This window comes from Desmodus rotundus, chromosome 9 (assembly GCF_022682495.2).
Source record: "Desmodus rotundus isolate HL8 chromosome 9, HLdesRot8A.1, whole genome shotgun sequence".
Taxonomy (NCBI): Eukaryota; Metazoa; Chordata; class Mammalia; order Chiroptera; family Phyllostomidae; genus Desmodus; species Desmodus rotundus.
In genome coordinates this window covers 111,094,918-111,114,892 of record NC_071395.1, presented here as the reverse complement: position 1 = coordinate 111,114,892, position 19,975 = coordinate 111,094,918, and the positions used below count along the sequence as shown (strand labels likewise).

The window sequence follows — 19,975 nt, the reverse complement described above, 5'->3', positions numbered from 1 at the left end:
AGTCATAATAATGATACATCAAATTGACACGCAGCAGGCACTTCCTTACATTCACCCTCCCAACGATCCAACGAGGCAGTTTCTCTAAAGGGGAAACTGAGGCACAGAGCGGCGAGGCAGGCCCAAGCCTGCAGCTTAGGTGTGGTAGGGCCAGAGCTGGAATCCAGGCATCCTGGCTCCTACCGGGACAGTCACCCTGGGAAACCTTCAGAAGGCAGGGACTGTGGTCACCCTCCTTTCACAGATGGGGAAACTGAGGCCCCACACAGCCTGTCAGCCCTGGGATGTAAACCCAGTGGTTCTCAGAGTGCATGGGATGTAGCATGCAGGGGATCCAGGTTGGGGTCCCCCAGCTTATCCTGGCCTCACGGACCACAGGACTGGGGAAGTCAGACAGACTGAGCGACTTGCGGACTCAAAGCCTGGGAGCTCCGTGTGTAGTTGCTGTGTGGAGCTCCCCCGGGACCGGGTGGAGGACTAGCCGCCCAGCTGGCGGACGGCGCCCTCGGGGCTGCTCTCGAAAGCCTGGCTTGGGGCCCGGCCACCAGCACACCCACGGTGCTTCCCCATGCCCTGCTCCTCCCATGGCCTGGGAGACCCGGCGTTCGCTCAGCACCTGGGCAGGGCAGCTGGGCAGGGCAGCGCCCCGCGGTGCACACGACCACCCTTCACTCTGTCCACGGCCAGCAGTTCCGTGTCACTGTCACTGGGTCCCGGGAGGATGCAGTGACAGTTGACCCTCCAGCTCCCTTTCGATCCTGGAGTGTGCAGGGGCCCCTCTCTCCCTACTCCATTATGGGGAGCCACTCCAGCCCACCCACCTGAGCTCTCTGAAGGAGGACCTTGTCCGCGCCAGCGCCCTCCCGCCAGGCACTGCCCCCGAATCCCCACTGACCCTCCCCAGCAGGTGCTGTACAAGCTTAAGGTTCAAAGCCAAACACATCAGCTGCACAGCGGATAGACCTCGAGGACATTGTGCTGAGTGAAAGAAGCCAGGCGCGAAGACCTCTGTGTGCGTTCCCTTTCTAAGACCTAAGATAAGACATGTGCAAAATGGGAAAACCTACAGACAGACCAGTCGTCGCTTAAGGGGGTGGGGAATGGAGATTAGACGGGGACAGGGGCTCGCTGGGTGATGACAATGGTCTGAAACTAGATGTGGAGAGAGGCACAGCCCTGTGGACCCACTAAAAGCCGCCGGATGGTTGACACTTGAAGTGAGCGCCTTGTGTGGTGCGTGGGCTGTATCTCAATAACGCTGTCTTTAAAAAATAAGAAAGCTCCCCCCACAAAACAGAGAAGAAGGGCAACTTGCAGGGGGCAGCACGCACCCAGTAAGGTGGGAGCCACTCCACTTGTGCGCACACCCCCCCACACACACCTGTCTACACACACGTGTGTGCTGGTGTGTGCCGTAACAGGTGCATCTTACCTGGGGCCAAAGTCCAAATGAGTCTGAAAGCTGCTCTCTCTGGGCAACATCAGAATGATGATTCCTGAGCCCCGATAGCCCTCCACTTGCCTGGACCACTCCGCCCCCGGCAAGACCCACCCCGTCACCGTGTCCAAGAGGGTGGGGGCTCCGGACTCAACCGTCTCAGAGCACTGGCCCCGCTGCGCTCACAGCACAGGCCCAGGGCTGCGGCCGGGGTATGGGGGTGCACGGCGCCATCGCAAGGGGCCGGTTCCTCATGCCCCTCCATACATGGCGACTTCTCAACCATCTGAGGGATTTTAAATAGCTTTTCTTTTATTTATTTATTTATTTATTTATTTTTTAAATAGCTTTTCTAGAAAGAGGACATAAAATATAAGAAAAAAAACAGAACCATGGAAAAATTTTTAAAAATGCTATAAAGTACTAGGCTCCCATAAACGTATCAGGCTCAGATGGTTCCACTAGTGAATCCTTTAAAAGTTTTCACACCGAGACGGGTATCTTGCAGTGAAAAGGTGTTTCAGAACTGAGAGGGGAAAAGGAAATGTATCCAAATTATTTTTGCTCGGCCAGCATAACACTGACACCCAAACTGATAAAAACGGCACCCACACGCCTGCCCCACGTGCTGGGGACCGAGCCCCCTCGGGTGTATTTGCGCACAACCTCTGACCCCCACCCCGCTGTGGAAACCTGGATAAATTCCAGGGGGCTGATTTCGGTACACAGAAATGCGGCCACAAAAGTACTCGATGGAAACCTGGGGGAAAGCTTCTCCATGATTCTGGAATGCAGAAGTCTCAGAACAGAACACGATCCCAAAGACACAAAGAAAAGAATAAGTGTGACAACTGAAGGGTTAAATATCCCTGTTTGGAAAAACACACTGAGCAAAGTTTAGCGTCAACAGCTGGGTAAAAACAAAGAAGTCTTTAAAAAAAAAAAATCAGCAAAATCAACAGCCCCACTGGAAAGCAATGAGCCCAGGACGAGACCAGGCAGCTCCCGGGGAGCCCCGGGCCCCAGCCTGTGAGCAGAGGAGAGGCACCCCCTCACTTAGTTAAGGGTACACAGACTAACCCAGCAACCTGGCATCTTCCTAGCATCTCAGCAGGGGGCGAGGGGCCTGGACTTCGCTGTTTGGGGCTAAACACGGGTGTCACCGCCAATCTGGCAACGAGGCTCACCGTTTTCGACACGCACACCCTTGGTGCAGAAAGTCGCCCCCAAAGGTCTCTCCGACAGTCACATGGGCACAAACACACATGAGGGGTGTTGTCGGGGCCTCGTGCATCCCAGTAGGAAGGGGGACAAGACCGGGGGACCCTACAGCAGCTGGGACGCAGCCGTGAGGGGGACATGCGGACAGCAAAGACCCCACGGCGACGTGGTGGGGAAAACAAAGTGAGGCGCGGTGTCCGGGTCCCTCTGGGCTCTCAGGACACCCCTGTGACGTACATAGATCCCCGTACGCAAGCCCGAAGGATGGGCGCCCCAGTGAACAGGGGCCACCCTGGGGAGGGCGGTCGGGAGAGAGGTCACCTTTCAAATTTCACGCGGGCTTTGTTTTTTCTCCTGTGACCGCGGGCAAGCGCTGCTTGTTAGAATCAGATGAAGGTAATGTGTATGTGGCGGGGGGTGGGGGGACAGCGGGGGCTGTGCGCAGAGCAGAGCACCAGGGTACCAGCCAGGCTGCCCAAGAGACTGGCTGCATCTAGTCCCCCTTCCTGCTCGCTTCACAGACACCCCAGGGGCGCGGGGCCACCCTGGAAGTGTCCCTCTCACCAGCTCGAGGCTGCGCAGGAGGAGCTGTGCCCACTGCGGCAACAGCAGCGTCACCAGGCCTGTGCAGGGCCGGAACAGGGACATTTCCCCCACCGACAAGCGGGCAAGGCCTCCCAGGTGGCCCCCGGCGCTAACACTGTCCACTCCAAAGCGTAACCTCTGTGGGTCATTTTGGAAGGAAGGAGAGGGGCTAGGTGACCTCCAGGGCCACTTCTAGTTCCAAGTCCTCCTGGTCTCTCTGAACTGCACTGGACCAGACTGGGGATTTCCAAACCGGGTGCCCCAGAGTCCTGGGGCCCCCAGAAGTCGCCCAGCAGCAGCATCGGGAAAGCGGAGGGGAAACGTGCCCCCCTTCACCACAGTGCATCTGCTTTTACCCCCCACCCAGAGAGAGACGCTTGGACCTGGGCACCAGCTGCCTTCACTCATCACTACGACCTGCCACTCCGTGCTCCTGGGGTGCTGGGGGCAACTGCGACACCCACAGGAAGCCCCGGTCAGGGAACGGCAAATCGGAGAAGGCACAGGAGAGAAAGTCACACCACACACGGCCACAGGTCCTCATTTGGCCACATCAGGCCCACCACTGGATGCCGGGGTCTGGGAGGGGCCGCCCACACCTCAGGGCAGCGGCAGAGGCTGAATGTGCCTGTGTCCCCGCGGCACAGAGCGTGGCTGCTGGGCCGGCGCGGCCCCAGACAGCGGCCCCGTTGTGCAGCCCTCGGCTCCAGCAGCTGTCCTGGGCCTGCGGGGCTGTGCACGCAGACGCGGCCCCTCTTCTGGCAGCTGCCCCGGCTCCCTGGGATGAGCCCGGGAGGCCTCGCCCAGTGCCATGTGCTGGGGGCCCAGGCTGCGTCCTGGGGCTGGGCTGGGTGGTCTGGGCCACAGCACCCCACGCGGCAGGGGGCAGAGCGGAGAGCCACCACCAGAGCCTGCCTGCTGCCTGGCCCAGCCCCCCCTGCAGCTGTGCCCGCTCTATTTAAGGCACTCGGCAGCTGCCAGGGCTGCATTCCCCAGATTGCCCCTCGGTCCTCATCATTATGGGCTGCGCTCGGCAGGCAGCTAGGCAGGCTGGCAACGGGAGGCAGGCTCTTCTTCATCGCTGCCCCCAGCTCTGCCCCATCTTGAAGGACACACCTGAGCCTGGCCGCTCCTCCAGCAGCGTCCTCCCTCCATTCCAACCTACGTGTGAGTGGGCCTCAGAGACAGCTCAGAGAGGGTGGACCTCTTCCCCGTGACCAGGACATTTCTAGACCCGTTGGAGAGAAAGCCTGTCAAGAGACTCGCTGAGTTGCCCCACCCCCATCTCATGTCCACTGTCACAGGTGACCCCTGGTGCCACCATGGGATGGACACCTGGAAAGCTCAGGCCACCTTGGGCCAGCAGGCCCAACCCTTCCCTTGTTTGACAGAGAGAAACCAAGCCAGAGAGGTGGGGGAGCGAAGTAAAGTCTCATAGGGTCAAGCCAGGACACCCCCAAGACCTCAACTGGGCTCAGGTCAGGAACACCCCACTTGCCAGCAGGCCCTGTCACTCTGCCCCTCCCCAGGGCCTCCTAGGAGCACCCAGAAAAAGCAGAGAACCAGACCCGTGAGTGAGTGGCCAGCACCCGCCTTATAAGGCAGCCTCGGGAACTTGGGAAGCTTGGCTGGTGTCAGCCTTGGAGCCAGAGGGGAGGCTCCCAGGGCGAGACAGAGCCAGCAGCCTGCCTTGCACCCCAGCCCAGCCCCACCCAGAGCCACCCATGCAGACGCAGGGGGAGAGCAGGGACCTGGGAGAAGAGGCAAGGCTGTTCCTGCCTAGAGGCCGAGAAAGGAGCAGAGACGACCTGGGGACAAGGAGGAGGGTGCCAGCTGTGGGGACAGGGCAGCAGCCTCAGAAACCAAGAACTCAACATACCAGGGTGGACAGGGTCAGCTCTGTGGGTCTGTATCTCACCAGAGAAGTATCTCTGGGGCCCCAGGGGTCCGTGCATCTGTCTGCAGGGGCAACTCCTCCGACACTATTTCACTGAGCACCTGCTGTGTCCAAGTCACTTACTCAGTATCTTAAGGGATTCTTAAAAACAAAAACAGCCCCGGCTCGGTGGCTCAGTGGATTGAGCGCCAGCCTACAAACCAAAAGATCACCAGTTCGATCCCCAATCAGGGCACATGCCCGGGTGCAGGCCAGGTCCCTGGTTGGGGGCATGCAAGGGGCAACCTATCCATGTTTCTCTCCCTCTCCTTCTCCCTCCCTTCCTTTCTCTAAAAGCAAATAAAAAACAAAAAACAAAGACAACAGCTCTACCCTCAAGTAACCTCAAATCCAGTGGGGCGGGCAGGGAGGGAATTCAGAAGAAAATACAGCAAAGGGTAAGAGTGGATAGAGCTGGGTTACAGGTAAATTTTAGTTTCTTTCTAGTTTCTATAATTCCTGAATTTTAAAGAAAAGATGCCATGAAAAACTACTTTTTTTATGTTAAGAATCCTAGCAGAGGAAAGAAAGTTTATATACAAATAATTTACATTCTAAGCCCAATATGAAATACTGTACATAAGTAGGTGCAAAAAGGCTGGGAGTCAGGGGAAGTGAGGCTACTTCCTCCTAGTGGGAGGGCTTCATGGAAGCGGTGCCATTTGAGCTGGGCTTGGAGGGATGCATAGGAGTTCAAAGAGCAGAGAGTGATGTGAAGAACAGCAAAGTCGGGGGTCAGAAGGTCAGAGCAGAACAGCTGTGAGGAGAGGGGCCTGTGGGAGACGTGGAGGGACCGCGGCAGAAGGAGCTCAGAAGCAGGGCAATGGCAGTGGGACAGGAGGCTGAAGGACCACGGAGGCCCCGGGGCGAGTGAGCCAGTGCACACTCAGAGTGGGCAAGGATTTCCTCAGCGCTGCATTTAGGGAGGTCAGTCTGGGAGCCACTCAGCTGGAGTCCCAGGAGATTTGGTCCTGTACCTACAGCCAGTCTGGAAGGCTTCCTGGAGGCAGAGGCAGAGGGTAGAAATCTGATCAGAGGGCACAGAGCTCCCTTCGCCCCGACCCTTTGCCCCAACTCTTTGCCCCTGTGGTGCCAGCTGGCCCTCAGGTACAAGGGGCAGTGCGTCATGAAGGGCAGTCAGCACGGGCCCTTCGGGGTGGGGGCTTCCTCGAGCTCTCCGCCCAGCCCCCAAAGGAAGGGTGGAAGGGGACAGGACTGCCAGGTCTACAGGGAAGATGGGCAGGAAGTAGGGCTGAGGGAGGACCGGATGTGCCTCTGGAGGGACTGTGTGGACCAGTAGCACCAGAGGAGGTGGAGAAAGGAAGAAGCAGACAGAACAGAGGCTGGGTAGGAACTCCAGCCTGCACCCCAGAAGCTGCTGCAATGGAGTCCAGGAGCCCCCTCCAGCAGGAAAGCCCTGCCCCCATGCAGACCTGCCCAGGACCTCCGGCAGGGTGCCCAAGGCAGGTCTAGGTCGTAGGCCTCACCCACAGCTTGCCCAGGTTACTCCACTGTGACTTCTGCTGTTGGAAGAGGAAAGACCCTCCCAAAGTGAGTAATCCCAGCCCCGCCTCCTCCACGAAGCTTCTTCCTCTTCGCAGTGTCTGCCTAAGCCCCGCCCCCTCCGCCCAGTCCCACTGCAGTCTTTTCGGCCTAAAGGTTCTCAACAGGTGAGCACTGGTCTCAGAGAGCCCTGCCCCACACAGCCGCTAAGACACGGGGGGCGGGCACAGGCACGCGTGTGCGCAAACATGAAGAGCACATACCCCACCCCCCAGCTGGTGCCTGGTGGCCGGCCTCTGACCCCTCCACATGGAGGTGGACTCCCGTCCGCATGGCCCGCCCCGAGGGCCAGCAGGGCCTGGGATGCCGCCACCTGCTCCCACGCCCGCTCAGACATTTAAATTCTTTTCCGCGGCAAAATTCCACAGCTCCCCGAGGTTCGGGCTCCCCACCACCTCTGGACTGTGGCCTCAGCTGGGAATGCTTCTCTCTCTTTTTTGCCTGGTCAAATCCCCCAAACCTTTGGGGAAGGGGTCTCGCTCCCTGGAAGCCTCCCCACACTGTCCCCAGTCCCATCGTCACTGTCCTGCGCCGGCAGTCCCCCCACCGCCGAGCCAGAGCAGGCCCGATGCTGTCCCCCAGAGCCAGGGCCACCTCCTGGCACGCCCAGCACCAGCTGTCATCAAGACCTGGACAGCCCGGTGATGACCATCTCCCAACCACATCCTGTTTGACGGAGTGAACACCTCGCCCCCAGGAGGGGGACGGCCCAGTGTCAAAGGCCCTCGACAACAGCAGACCAGGAGGAAGTGGTCTCCCGGCCACTCCCCAAACACTGGCCATGCCTCTGTCCTCTCAGTGCACCAGGGAGTGGCTCTGCAGGGTCAAGTTCAGGGAGACAGGAGTGAGGACAGACACAGACAACCAGGGCCGGAAGGGACCCCCAAGGTCCTGCAGTGCAGGCTCCTGGGAGTCGCCCAGCATCACGGGAAATTCAGAGTCTCAGCCCCTCACTACCTCCCACCCCGACCTACCCAGTCAAATAAACGTTCACTGAACAGAACACAGTAGCGCATCCAACACCCCCCCGCCCCGTCACAAGCAATGGTCCCCAAGTCCCCGGAACCATCGGAAGAGTCTTAGTCAGAAAGTGAAATAAAATAAATAACGGAAGTGAAAGCAGGGACTTGAAGAGACACAGCGGCACTGCCCGCGGGCACAAAGGAGCGGCAGCAGCCCGATGTCCAGGAACAGAAGGCGGGCCCACACCACGTGGCCCCCACGCAGCCCTGAACAGGAAGGAACCCCGACAGCCTCCACAGCGAGGACACTGCGCTCGGTCAATCAGCCCGACGCAAGCCCGCCGTGCCTCCGCTTACGTGCGGCACCAACGGCGGTCAGTTCACGGACACGGAAAGGAAGGCGGGCGCCGGGGGTGGGGGAGGTGGGCAGTTGGTGTGCCACATACGGGGGGTAGACTTCCACTTGGGGCGACGAGGAAGTTCTGGGCATGGTGGTGGCACAACAATCTGGAAGCGCCTGATGCGGCTGAGCCGTGCACTCAGGGTTAAAAGGGTGAATTTGATGTCACGTGTATTCTAACCGTAATTAAAAATAACACCTTTGAAAGGTCAAAAACTCAGAACATTCCATCTGTCCAACTCAAAAACACCCACTGCACATTTACTGAGTTCCGAATCCTGCGACCAAAACCAACCCAATTGCCACGGGGCTTACAGCCCAGCCGGTACCTGCACGCGGCCAGGGGCCAGGGGCCCGGTGACCCCTGGGGATCAGCACTGCCTCCCCTGGAAGCTCCCCGAGTGAGCCAAGTCCGGGTTGGGGGCCTGCGGGGACAGTACCCAAGCCCCTTGCTTCCCTCCCCAGCCCTTCACCAGAGAGCACCCTCAAAAATAGCTGTGGGCAGGTATCATGGAGATCCCCCTTCCCAGTGGCCCAGAGAATCTTAGGGTGCAGAGACTAGGTATTCTTGTGTTCCCCTTGCCTCTGGGGGAGGAGGTGGAAGACCCTCCAATGCAAAACCTCAGGAGGGCAGGAATGCCCCACCCCACCCTAGGCCTCACCCCTGCCAGGTGTTCGCAGGGCTGCCTGCAACCCCACCCCTGGGCGCAGGCACCAGGGAACGTGGTAGCGTGTCCTTGGGTCACAAACGCACTTCCTCTCACTCCAGCCCCCGTCGTCCCCACCGTCCTGGGCTCACACAGCACAGGTTCCATGGCACGGCCCTTAAAGGGGACCCCTCGAAACCCAGAGATTCTTTCCAAAGCCTAACTCAAGTCCAACTTGCTGCACCTTGGTCCACCCTCCGTGGACAGAAAGAACCGAGTCCACTCCCCTGAGCCTTTGATCGCTCACCCCTGTGCCTTCCAGGCCTTCACAAAAACACAGCGCCCCCCTCCACCCGCCACCCTGACCCCAAGCTTCTTTCTCCAGGATTCCATGGCGAAGCCAGCTCCCGCCCCCAATCAGCAGCCCCAAGCAGCACACCGGCACTTCGCTACTCACCCTCCTGTCTCCTGGGTGGGGCCTCGGCCAAGGCGGGCTGCGGCTTGGGCTCCAGCCGGCTCGGCAGCTGAGACATCGGGGTGGGTTCTGAATTCTCCAGGATCTGGGCTGGGACGGGGGAGGCGGGCACCTCGGCTGGCTTGGGCACCTGGATCTCCACCCTCTTGGGGGCAGCATCGGTGGTGGGGGCGGCGGACGCCTCGGGGATCTTGGAGGCAGGGGTCTCCATCCTCCGGTGGGCTGGCTCCGGGGGCTTGACTATGGTGATCTCCGTCCTCCGGGGCGTAGGCTCCGGTGTCTTGTGGCCCAGCACCTCGGCCCGCTTGAGCCCGAACCGGGATGGCGCGGTGGCACTGGCGTTCTCCACCTGCTTGGACGAGATGTCGATGGAGAGCTCGGTGCGCCGCGACATGGGCTCGGTCTTGGGGCCCGACAGCTCGACCCTCCGTAGGGCTGCCTTGGGGGATCGCTGGCTGAGGGAGTCTACATAGCGGGCGGCTGGGTCCGAGTTCTTCACGCCCAGGTCCTGGAATTTCTGGGTGGAGCTGGCCACTGTGGCCCGGAGGAGGGGCGTCTGGACCCTCCGAGGTGGCGTGGAGTTGGGCGTCTCGACCTCCTCAACCTCAAAGGACCTCTTCAAGGCTGAAAGACAGAGGAAGGTGTGATGAGTGGACGGCTGGGGAGCACTCAGCTGCATCCGTGCCTGGGGAACGTGGAGAGGTAGCCCGCAGGGGGCGCTGTAGCCAGGACCCCCGGGGACAGGCTCTTGTACCCTTCACCTCTCAGGAAGAAAAGAGGACAGCCCTCCTCTACCAGGTGACCCAGAAGCACCCACAATCCTGTGTTTGGGGGGAAAGAGAAAGGGCTAGAGCCTGGAAGAGGCTGGCCTCTCTGTCCGGCCACGGCCACGGCCACAGCCACAGCGGGGACCCAGCTACACTTCCTATCTAGATGTCGGGCTCCAGGGGAGCCTTTGACTGCTGTCTGGTTGAGGTCTTCCTCTCTGCCTCCTCGCCTCCCCCCACCAGACACCATCGGGGCAAACACACCATCACCACCACCCCCAGCAGCAGCGGGGTGGGCACATCCCCAGTAATTACAGCCGCACGACCGTAACCAATCAGAATCACGATGGGAATGACCTTGTCCTATCTGCAAGGGCATGAAGAGCTGACACGGACCATGTCAGGTAGGCAAGGACCGGGCTCACCGAGCCCGTCACACTGACCACTCACAATAACCCTGTGCTGTCAACAGGCTACTGTCGCCTGGGACAGATGGGGACACTGAGGCCCCAGGGCTGAAGCAGTGTGCCCAACACCAGGGGCAGTGAGCGGCAGACCCAGAAGATGCGTCTGCCTGACTCCGAGGCCCAAGGCTCTAGGCACGAGGGTGTCCGGTTTCTGGCGGAATCACAGAACCCCGGCGTGGTCCACCCCGGCCCCCCGCCCCGCCGATACCTGCTTGCCCCAGCCAGACTGGGCCCTGGTGGGGTGCTGACCACCCGAGTCCCACCCCGCTGCTGCCACCTCCGCCAGGATCTGCTCCATCCAAGGCGGGGGGAGGGGGGACGGTGCCTAAGAAGCCGCCATCCGCGTGGTCCTCGCAGCCGCCTCACTGCAAACAAGAACCAGCTGCTCCCAGTTATCAAGACCAGAACAGGAAGGGCCCACGTGGCAGGGACACTCACCAGCTCCTTCCCGCACACCAGGCCCTCAGTGACCCACAGTGGCCCCGACCCCTCTCCTTGCCTCACCTCGCCAGCCCCGGGCCCAGGGCTGCAGGGGGCCTCACTGTTTCCTCCCCACCCAGCCTGCAGCTGGTCCCCAGCCCCCAACAACTGCGCTCCTGGGCCATTCTTACCAGCCCCTCCCTCCCGGCTCCTTTCCTCCAAATTCCAACGCAGCTCTCAAGTGCTCCCTGTGGACAGCACTTCCTTCAGACGACGCCTGTAGGGGGGCAGGGGCTGGGTGGGCAGGTGGCCGGGGGAGCATGTGATCTTAACCCTGGAGCGGGAGGATGTGCAGGAGGCCCGTCCCTGATACCTGCCACCTGAGCTCCTGTTCCCCAGACGCGGCACTCCTGTGAGGCGCTCTTCAAGTCCCGGGCACACCTCCCTCTCGGTGGACATAGCAACCAAATCCTGGGTTGCGAAGCCCAAGCTCCCCAGAGGCCGGGCAGGGGCTGCAAACGTCCTCGGAGGAACTGTGCGGGTCCGGGGCGCTGCCATGTCATCGCGCACCCTTGTCTCGGGGACACACCTGCTACCTCCCCGGTGTGTGGGGTCCACTGTGGCCAGAGCAGCAGACTTGACGAGAAATGAACCCCTGCAGGTTTCCTGGTCTAGATGGGCCGCAAACACAATGCACCCGTCCCTTTTACACCTGGGCACCAAGATCACCACAGAGCAGGAACTGCCCATGCAAAGAAGCTCGAACACCCCGAGGACAGGCCAGGTGCCTGCTGGACTAGACACGGGGTCCAGGGCTGGACCTCTGAGGCACCTGGTCTACCCCTCCCTCGAGAGCACTGTCCAAACTGCCCCTGGTGGGTGGCCCTGTCTGCCTGTGGGCTCCCTGGAGGAGGGACACCCCCCTCGGCACAGGCATCTCCAGATGTCTCTGGTGTTGGGTCCTTGGGGCCCAGCTGAGGAACAGAGTGGGTGGGGCAGAGCCTTTCCCAGGTCCGCCCGGGAGAATAACAAGGCCCTGACTTGTGATTTAAGAGCCGGCACCAAATCGAAGCCCTCCGGGACTCGGGCACTAGGTCCACAGGCGGCCCTGAACTGGGACCAGTGCCGCCCACACACAGATCCTTGAGGACCGGCTTGGCTCTGCCTGGGAACACTGCTGCTCCCTGGGCCCATTACACCCGTGCGTGTGCCCGGCCCCATCTGCTGCCGCCCTGCCTCTCTCTCCTCTGCTGTCTTCCTCCGCAGCACAGGTCCCTCCTGGTCCTACACCATCGGGCGCTTCCTGTCCAGCAATATTAACTACCTGGGGGATACTGTCCAACACGGTCCCTCCCCGTCAGTCCCGCGTGCCAAGAGGACAGGGGCTGTTCCCACCATCAGGGCCGTGGCCGCTCAGCGAATGTCCAGGTTGTCCTTGATGGTTTGTGATATCCCCCCAAACAAGCACGCCTCCTCTTCCGAGTCCCCACAAAGCCAGGCTTGTGGACTCCCCCCACAGCCTGCCCAGGGCCCCGAGGTTCACAACCGCCCTCCCCATGCTATCCAGGCATGTCAGGACCAGGACTTCAGGGGGTGTTCCGGGGGGCCCCGGGAGCACAGCCTGACATGCTCACCAGTCGCAGGCCGCGATCCAGCTCTCCACCCCCTCGTGGGCCTCAGGGGCTTCTGCACAGCTTAAAGACTGGTCTTGGGTATGTGACTGTGGGCACAGAGCCCCGGGGAGACCCCAAGCAAGGAGGCACGAGGTCTTCACCTCCTTTTCAGCCTGAGAAGCTCCACTTTCTTCTAAGTCTGTAGTGGGCTGAACAGTGCCCCCCAAAACATATGTCCCAGTCCTAACCCCCAGGATCGGTGAACGAGACCTTCCTTGGAAATAGGGTCTTCGCAGACGACTAAAGGTAAGGACTTGAGATGAGACCATCCTAGATTTGGGGTGGGCTGTAAACCCTGTGTGTGTCCTCACCGGGAAGAGGATGTCCCCACTGAGGATGTCGTGACACCAGAAGCACCCAGCTGGGCCAAATCAGGAGACAGCTTGTCACAAAGCTGGCAAGACAGGGTCCCCAGCATCTCCTCCCTGATCAGAGTCCTAAAAACATACCCCGTGTCTGGCACACCCACCACCACCCGTGCGGGGGACACTGAGTGTAACTGACCCACGTCCCTCATCCTCCCCGTCTGTCCCTGCAGAGGTGGAGGCAGCCAAGGGGTGTCCACACGCAGCCACGGAAGCCAGCAAGTGTTCATGAGCTTGTCGCTTTGTTTATTTGAGACCCCTCTAGGACCGCACTGGGCAGTGTGGTGGGGACTGGCACTGGCTGCCACCCCTTTGGTCTGAAGGATGTTATTGCAACCGGAGGGCAGGCCAGGGAGCCCAGGTGAACAGGACAAAGGGGACTTCCAGACACCAGACAAGTGAATCTGGGGCCTCTGGGAGGGAGAAATCCTGCAGGAGGTACCCCTTTCTGAAACACAGACACCCCTTCTCCCCCCAAAGCCAGGCACAAGCCTCGTCTGCTCCCCAGAGCCCGAGGACCGCTCATGCACTTTGGCCCCGGCCGGGCACTTCTCCCCCGGAGATCGTCAGAACAGAGAGGTTTACTGCACGGGGACGTTTGCATCAGCATCGAAACAGCAAATGCTGGACACGGTTCGGGCTCACATGACTTCCCAAGCCCACACGCCGAGTCCTACGCGGGCGTCGCAATCATGGTTTTGAAGGTGAGCAACGCTGAGACTACGCAGTAGAAACAGCAATGGGGGGCTGTGGATACCTGCGCCTGCAGCTGATCCCGCGCAAAGCCCAGCCCTCTCCCGTCAAACCTACAGGCTCAGCCGCCTCCCAGCCGCAAACCCTCCCATCCGCCCCGCCCACGGGGGTCCAGCGAGGCGGCCGGCCTGGATCTGGGCCTGTTTAAGGAGGAATGTGCCTGCGCACAAGGGGCCATTGTGAAGCCCCTGCTCTGCGGCCGGCACACCTCTCCCCACTCCCGGAGCACGTCCTGGTTCACGCAGGGGGCCTGGGGCAGGGGCGCAGGGCAAGCCACAAAGCGCTGCTCCCGTCTGGGACAAATGTCAGAAAACGAAATGCCGGAGACGAGCCCGTGTGCAGCTCCCGAGAAGGGGGCAGAGCACCAGGAAAGGCAGAGCGGGGTCCAGCGTTTGAACAGGGAAGACAGAAAGCAAAGCAGGAGGTGGCCGTGCGGCAGTTCTTATGTTGGTGTAAAAATTGGTGTTGGTGTAATTACCACGTGCGTGTGTATACCCCGTGTGTGTGCGTGTGCCCGGGGTCACCCCCACACATAGGTGGTCGAGGCTGCACGTGCCTGACCTGTGTCTGCCACCCCCACAGCCAGTATCTGCCCCTCTGTCCCAGGGCCTCTCGGGGAGGCCAGCTGGTGCCCCAGGCAGTAAGACGGGGTGGGGGGCGGGGAAGGGGTAACACTGCTCCCACCCCCATAGCTCTCGGGCAGTAACCGGAGGGTCAACATCCCAAGCCCACCCCGGGGGGACAACTCTGGGGTGCGTGGGGCCAAGCTCCAGCTGCCCACGGCCACCACGCTGTAACATGCGTGGTGATGCACCTCACAGGCCAGCTCCTCCCTATCTCTCTCACTCAGGGACCCCAGGGACCCCCTGGCACCTGAATCCTTGCTGGGGGCCCAGCAGAGGAGGCGGGTGGCTCAGGGGGCAGTAGGGGAGGAAGGCTGCAAACAGAGAGGAGGATGCGGATAGGGAAAGTGGGAGTGGGTGCCCACAGGAAGCAAAACAGTCCAAAAGGAAGGGCTTGAAAGTAGCCACTGTGGCTGAGCCTGCACAGGGGAGTCGGGAAGCAGAGCCGAGCAGGCTGCCCTGGGCTTCCCGCGGAGAAACGCGCTTGCTGAACAGCATCGGCCAAGTCCATATAAAGGAAGAGAGGACGAAGGGCGCCTGCCCCCACAGCTCAAATTCAAAACCCTCCCTCCCGAGGCCAGACGCTGCCGAAGGGCCACTTCTGGTGCCAGCCCCCGCGGCCCGGGCTCCAGCTCGGGGCCTGGGAGCCACGGCCCAGGGCTTGTCTGCCCACGTGACCAGCTAAAGGAGGCCTAGGCTTTCGGGCAGTGTGCACACAGCCCTCCTCCGGGCCCGCCGGACAGACAGAGGCCAGCCTCCCATCAATTGGCACAGTCTTGCCAAGGGTCTGGCCTGCCCCCCCCCCCCCCCCCCCCCGCCACCGGCCCCGAAGAGGAGGAGCCAGCTGACCCATCGCCACGCAGCCCTGAGGGATGTGCAGAGACAGCCAGTAGTGTTCCCGACCCTTACCTGGAGGTCTCCACGCCCAGGGGAGTCACCCCCCCCCATTTATTTTGATGACTATCTCTGGCTTTGGAGGTTAGGAGGAGCGGCCTTCGCCGAGGCCTGGGAGACACGGGCACTCCAAAGGCCCTTTCTGCTCATTGTAGCCCCAACCTGGCCCCTGGCCCTGGCCCCCCGGCTCTGGATGGGCGATGCGAGACGCAGCAGCCCCGATGTGCCTGTGGGGCCGAAGGAAACATGGCCCCCTCCCTCCCCCGGCTGCAGGAGGGCCTGCGCCACTCTCCAAAGGCAGACCCCCCGCACTGCCCGCGGCGCAGCAGCCCTTCCCCACCAGCGACATGCCCAGGTGTGAGGAGAGTGCGAAGGCTGGAGAACCAGCGATCTGCGGCCCCCACTCAGGACAGGACCTCCGGCTATGGGCAGGAAGCCCAGAGTGGCTGTGGTCAGCAGCTGCCCTCGGGACCCCAGACCTCAACTTACTCCCCAAATTCATGATGTAACTTTCTCCCTGGACAAGTGAGGACACAGGTGGAACCAGCCCCAGCCAGCAGTGCCCCGCCAGCCTCGCCCCACCATCTAGTCCACCCGAAATGGGAGGTCCTGCCCAGTTCTTTTACATTAGCTTCCGGAATCTGCTATGCGGCCTGCAGGGCATTGGTCGAACAGTGGCCCCCAAAATGCCAGGTTTAAGCCCTGATTCTGGCACCAGTGAAAGTGGCCTTCCTCAGGAAAAGGGTCTTTGCAGGTGTGATTAAGGTAAGGATGTGGAGACGACACTGTCTTGCAGGACGGTGGGCCCCATGTCCAAGGATGGGGTCCCCAGGGAGACAGCACAGGGGAAGACACATGGGAGGAGGCCATTGGCTACGGAGCAGAGACGGGAGCCACACGGTGATCCGCCAAGGACCGCCCAGGATTGAGGCCGGAGCCCCTGAAGCGGGAGACAGGGCTGGAACAGGCTCTCCCTCGGAGCCCCTAGGAGGAGCCAGCCCTGGAACCCTGGCCTTGGGACCTGCCGCCCCGGGCTCTGTGAGAGCCTCAGTTTCCACTGTCCGAAGCCCCCCCGGCCCCCAGGGTGCAGCACTTTGTTCCGTCAGCCCGAGAGCATTAATGCACCAGCAGAACATAGACCAGAGGGCAGGTCTGCATTCAACTTCCTCAGCCTCCTGTGGACCCCGAAGCCACTTCCTGCTGTGATTCACCAGCGCTGACAAGGGGACAAGGGTGCCCCGGGTTGAACTTGGCCTGGCAGGAAGGAGCCTGCCCCGCCCACCCTCGTCAGCCCACCCCCTGCCGCTCCACAGCGGGTCCAGGGCCCCTTCCTGCTGCTTGCTCCCCCCACTGGCTTCCAAGCTGCCCCTTCGTCTGCCTGGGACGAAGGGCCCTCACGTGCCGCCCACCAACTGTCCTCACTCAGGGCCCCCTTCTCACTCCCAAGAGTGTCCCGATTGGGGCCCTAAGTTACCCGGTCGCCCCACCACCAGTGGGTCCATTCCTGCTGCCAGCCGCTACACACCAGAGCAGAAGCCACCTCACAGGTGAGCCCCCAGCAGGCGTGGTGGGGTGCAGCGACCTCTGCTTCAAATCTGCCTGCAGAGCGCACCCCAGGCCTCAATAAACGCTGAGGGGGAGCCACTTCCTGGGTCTGAGGCCCCTGCGTGGAAAGCCCCACGCCTCAGAGGGCAACCTTTCGGGATGGATGGCCCTTGCTCCTGCCACCAGGCCCTGCGCCTGCCACCAGGCCCTGCCCCTGGTCCAGGGGACACCAGGTCTTTCCAGGAAGACTTGAAATCGCCCTAAGGGCTGGACTTCCTCGTTTCCTGACTGAATTAAAGAGACAGGGATGTGGGCACATTTGGAAGGATGTGTTTTGGGCCAGTCTTGCCACCCCCACTCCCACCCCCAACAGCGACACCCACGGCTGGCTCTCTTTCCTGCGAAGAGAACAGGACTGAGTAGCAGGGCTCAGAGATGCAGGGAAGGAGGGAGGGGTTTCCTGGCCAGGGTGGGGATGCCAGGGTGGGGACAAGGGCCAGGACCAGGACCTCAGTGGGAGGCGGCCAAGGAGGAGGCTGAGGTACAGCAGGGCTGGAGGCCAGCAGAGGACAGATGACCTTTCAGGCCTCCGTGGGGTGGCTCAAAGGTTCCCTGATCAATGGCAGCCCCTGGGAGGTGACCGACTTCAGAACACAACACTGCAGGCCCAGCTCTGGGGGTCGCACGTTAGGGAGCCCCTCCCCCCACCAAGGGGGCCACTCACTTCTGAGCTGCTTTCCCCCTCCTCCACCCACCATCCACCGCTCCCCAAACACACCTTCTCCCCAACCCACAGGCTGGTGAGTGCTGCTCCCTGAGAGCGCCCCACCCCCGGCCCACGGAGCCAGAACCATCCAGAACCATTGACTCGCTCCTTCCATAAGAGACGCTGCAGACAAGCCTTTCTCTCTCGGCCGTCAGCCCCTGAGCTGGGTGCAGTGGGACTGGAGACCCCGGGGAAGGTGCCAGCCAGGTCAGCGGCTCTGTTCTTACCACAATGACCGTGCACAGGGGTGGCAGACACTGCCCGTCCACCGGGGAGGCAGAGTGACACTCCCACCTTCTTCCCCCACTGACCTCTGGAGGGCAGGGGAAAAGCACTGTAAGAATGCAAAAAAAAAAAAAAAAAAAAAAAAAAATCCCCAACAAAACCCTAACACCATGGGCCACCTGGCCCAGGTGGAACCCTCCTTTAATCACACCACCTGCCAAGGGATGCCAGAGGGACAGATGGGGCTCTCTGTGATGTGGCCTGGGGGTGGACAGCAGGTGGGCGCTGCCCTGGCCAATATGAGCTATGGCCTAATTACAGGGGACAGTGACCCCAGGGAGCAGAGTTCAGGCTTCGGTCAGGCCCCGGTCAGAGCGGCACCCAGGAGTCCAGCTGCGTCCCACGCCTCCCGAGGAATGGAGGAGTGGCGGGTACTGGGGGAGACTCATGACAGCAGGACCCAAAACTGGCCAGGCCAGGCTGGCGGGAGGGCGGAGCCTCGGTGACCACTAGGCCCTGCACACACTGTGACTGGCTCGTGGTTCAGGTTCTGCTGACCCTAAGGGTCTAGCCCTGCTTCTGTTCTCAAGGGCATGAGGGGTTTGGCAAAGAAGGGGGTGCACAGAAATCTAAAAGGCGGAGCTAGGTTTGCTGTGTGGGAGAGACTGGAGCTGGACACAGAGAGGGTTCCAGAAGGTATCGTCCAGAGAGCAGGGACACATCCACCAGAGGGGCCGAGGCTTTCTGGGGCTCTTGCCAGAAGCTGGTGTGAAGCTCACATGCCCGCCCAGGCCTGGGGAGAACACCTTGGAACCTGAACCGAGCCCGCTTGGCCTCCCGGCTGGAGTGGACTGCAAGGTCCCCACACTGAAGCCCAACAGGCTTTCCAGACCCACATGGGCCAAGAGCAGGGGGGACAAAGGAGCCCAGTTGGAATGCAGGGGAGAGCCTGCCTCTGAGGGAAGGTGAGCTCTAGACACAGAGGCCCAGCCATGCCACCCCCTCCTGAGCCCCAGGGGTCAGGCAGGTGCAGGAGGTGACAGCAATGTGTCCACAGCAAGGACGGGTGTTTGACTCTGTGTCCCGCTCATGAACTTGCCGAGAGCAAGCCGCAGGGACAGCACCCCCCCCCACATCAGGACGTGGACCCTCGTCCGGGATGTAGGACGGGGCAAGCACACAGATGAGGAGCCCACACAGCCCAGGAAACCGATGACCGCTCCCAGCCACACCACAGGGACGCCCAAGCCTGGCCTTGCGCCCCACCCAGCGCCCCACCCACTCGCCCCAGGCCGCGAGCACTCTGCAGGGGACTGATGAGCGGCCCCAGAAAGATGCACCCGGGTCCTCACTCCCAGGACCTGAGAATGCGACCTCACGTGGAAAGCGGGTCTTTGCAGACATGATTAAGAATCGCGAGCGGAGATCATCCTGGGTTTAGGGTGGGTGCTACATCCAGTGGGCGACCTCACAGGGAACAGAGCAGAACACAGGGAGAAGGCACCTGGAGACAGAGGCAGAGACTGGAGGGACGTGTCGCGAGCCAAGGATCGCCAAGAATGGACAGCCGCCCCCTGACGGCAGGGGAGACACGTGGAACAGACTGCCCCTCGAGCCTCCAGCAGGAACCGACCCTGCCGACGCCTCGATATCCGCCTTCCAGCCTGCGGACCTGTGCTTTAAGCTCCCCAGTTGCAGTACTCGATTGCGGTGGCCACGGGAAAGCCCGCCGCTCCTTGACTCCCTGCTGACCCAGCCCTTCCTTTCTCCCCCCAAGCCTCCCACCCCTCAGGCCCCAACAGCGTCCCCTGAACTGACTACACACACCAGTTCTACGTCCCGGGACCCATCCCGGCTTCCAGGCAGCGACCTATGCACTCTTCCCTCTTTTCAGGCTTGTTCTTTGAGCCTCCGAGGGCTTGTCTGTGGTTTCAGGGAAAATGCCCTCCCGACGGACAGAGTGGACCCTGCCGCTGGGCAGGGTGGGCATTGGGCCCCAGCCTCCTCGGGGGGTGACCGGACTTAACTGGGACCCTGTAAGGCATCTTCCCTGCTGTTCTTTCCAAGAGGGAAAAGGCCTCTGGTGCGGGTGGTATGTGGCCCTTTCGGCCACCTGCCTGCTGGGCCGCAGGTAGACAGATAAACGACCCCCTTCAGGACCAGATCCCATAAACACACAACCCCTCAATTCAGCTTATGGCTGTGGGAGAGGGAGGAAATGAGAACTGTTTGCAATGAAGTCCAAACCCT

The 19,975-nt window shown here is 61.3% G+C and overlaps 1 protein-coding gene across 4 annotated transcripts in view; it reads right to left on the bottom strand.

Moving 5' to 3' along the window:
• SEPTIN9 (septin 9) overlaps positions 1–19,975 on the bottom strand; it is a 130,451-nt gene that overhangs the window by 51,435 nt on the left and 59,041 nt on the right. For all 4 annotated transcript variants that reach the window (XM_024553739.4, XM_045190157.3, XM_024553740.4 and 1 more), the window contains one exon: positions 9,210–9,851. In XM_024553739.4, coding sequence (XP_024409507.2) covers positions 9,210–9,851 — 642 coding nt within the window. The remainder of the gene's footprint in view (positions 1–9,209; positions 9,852–19,975) is intronic.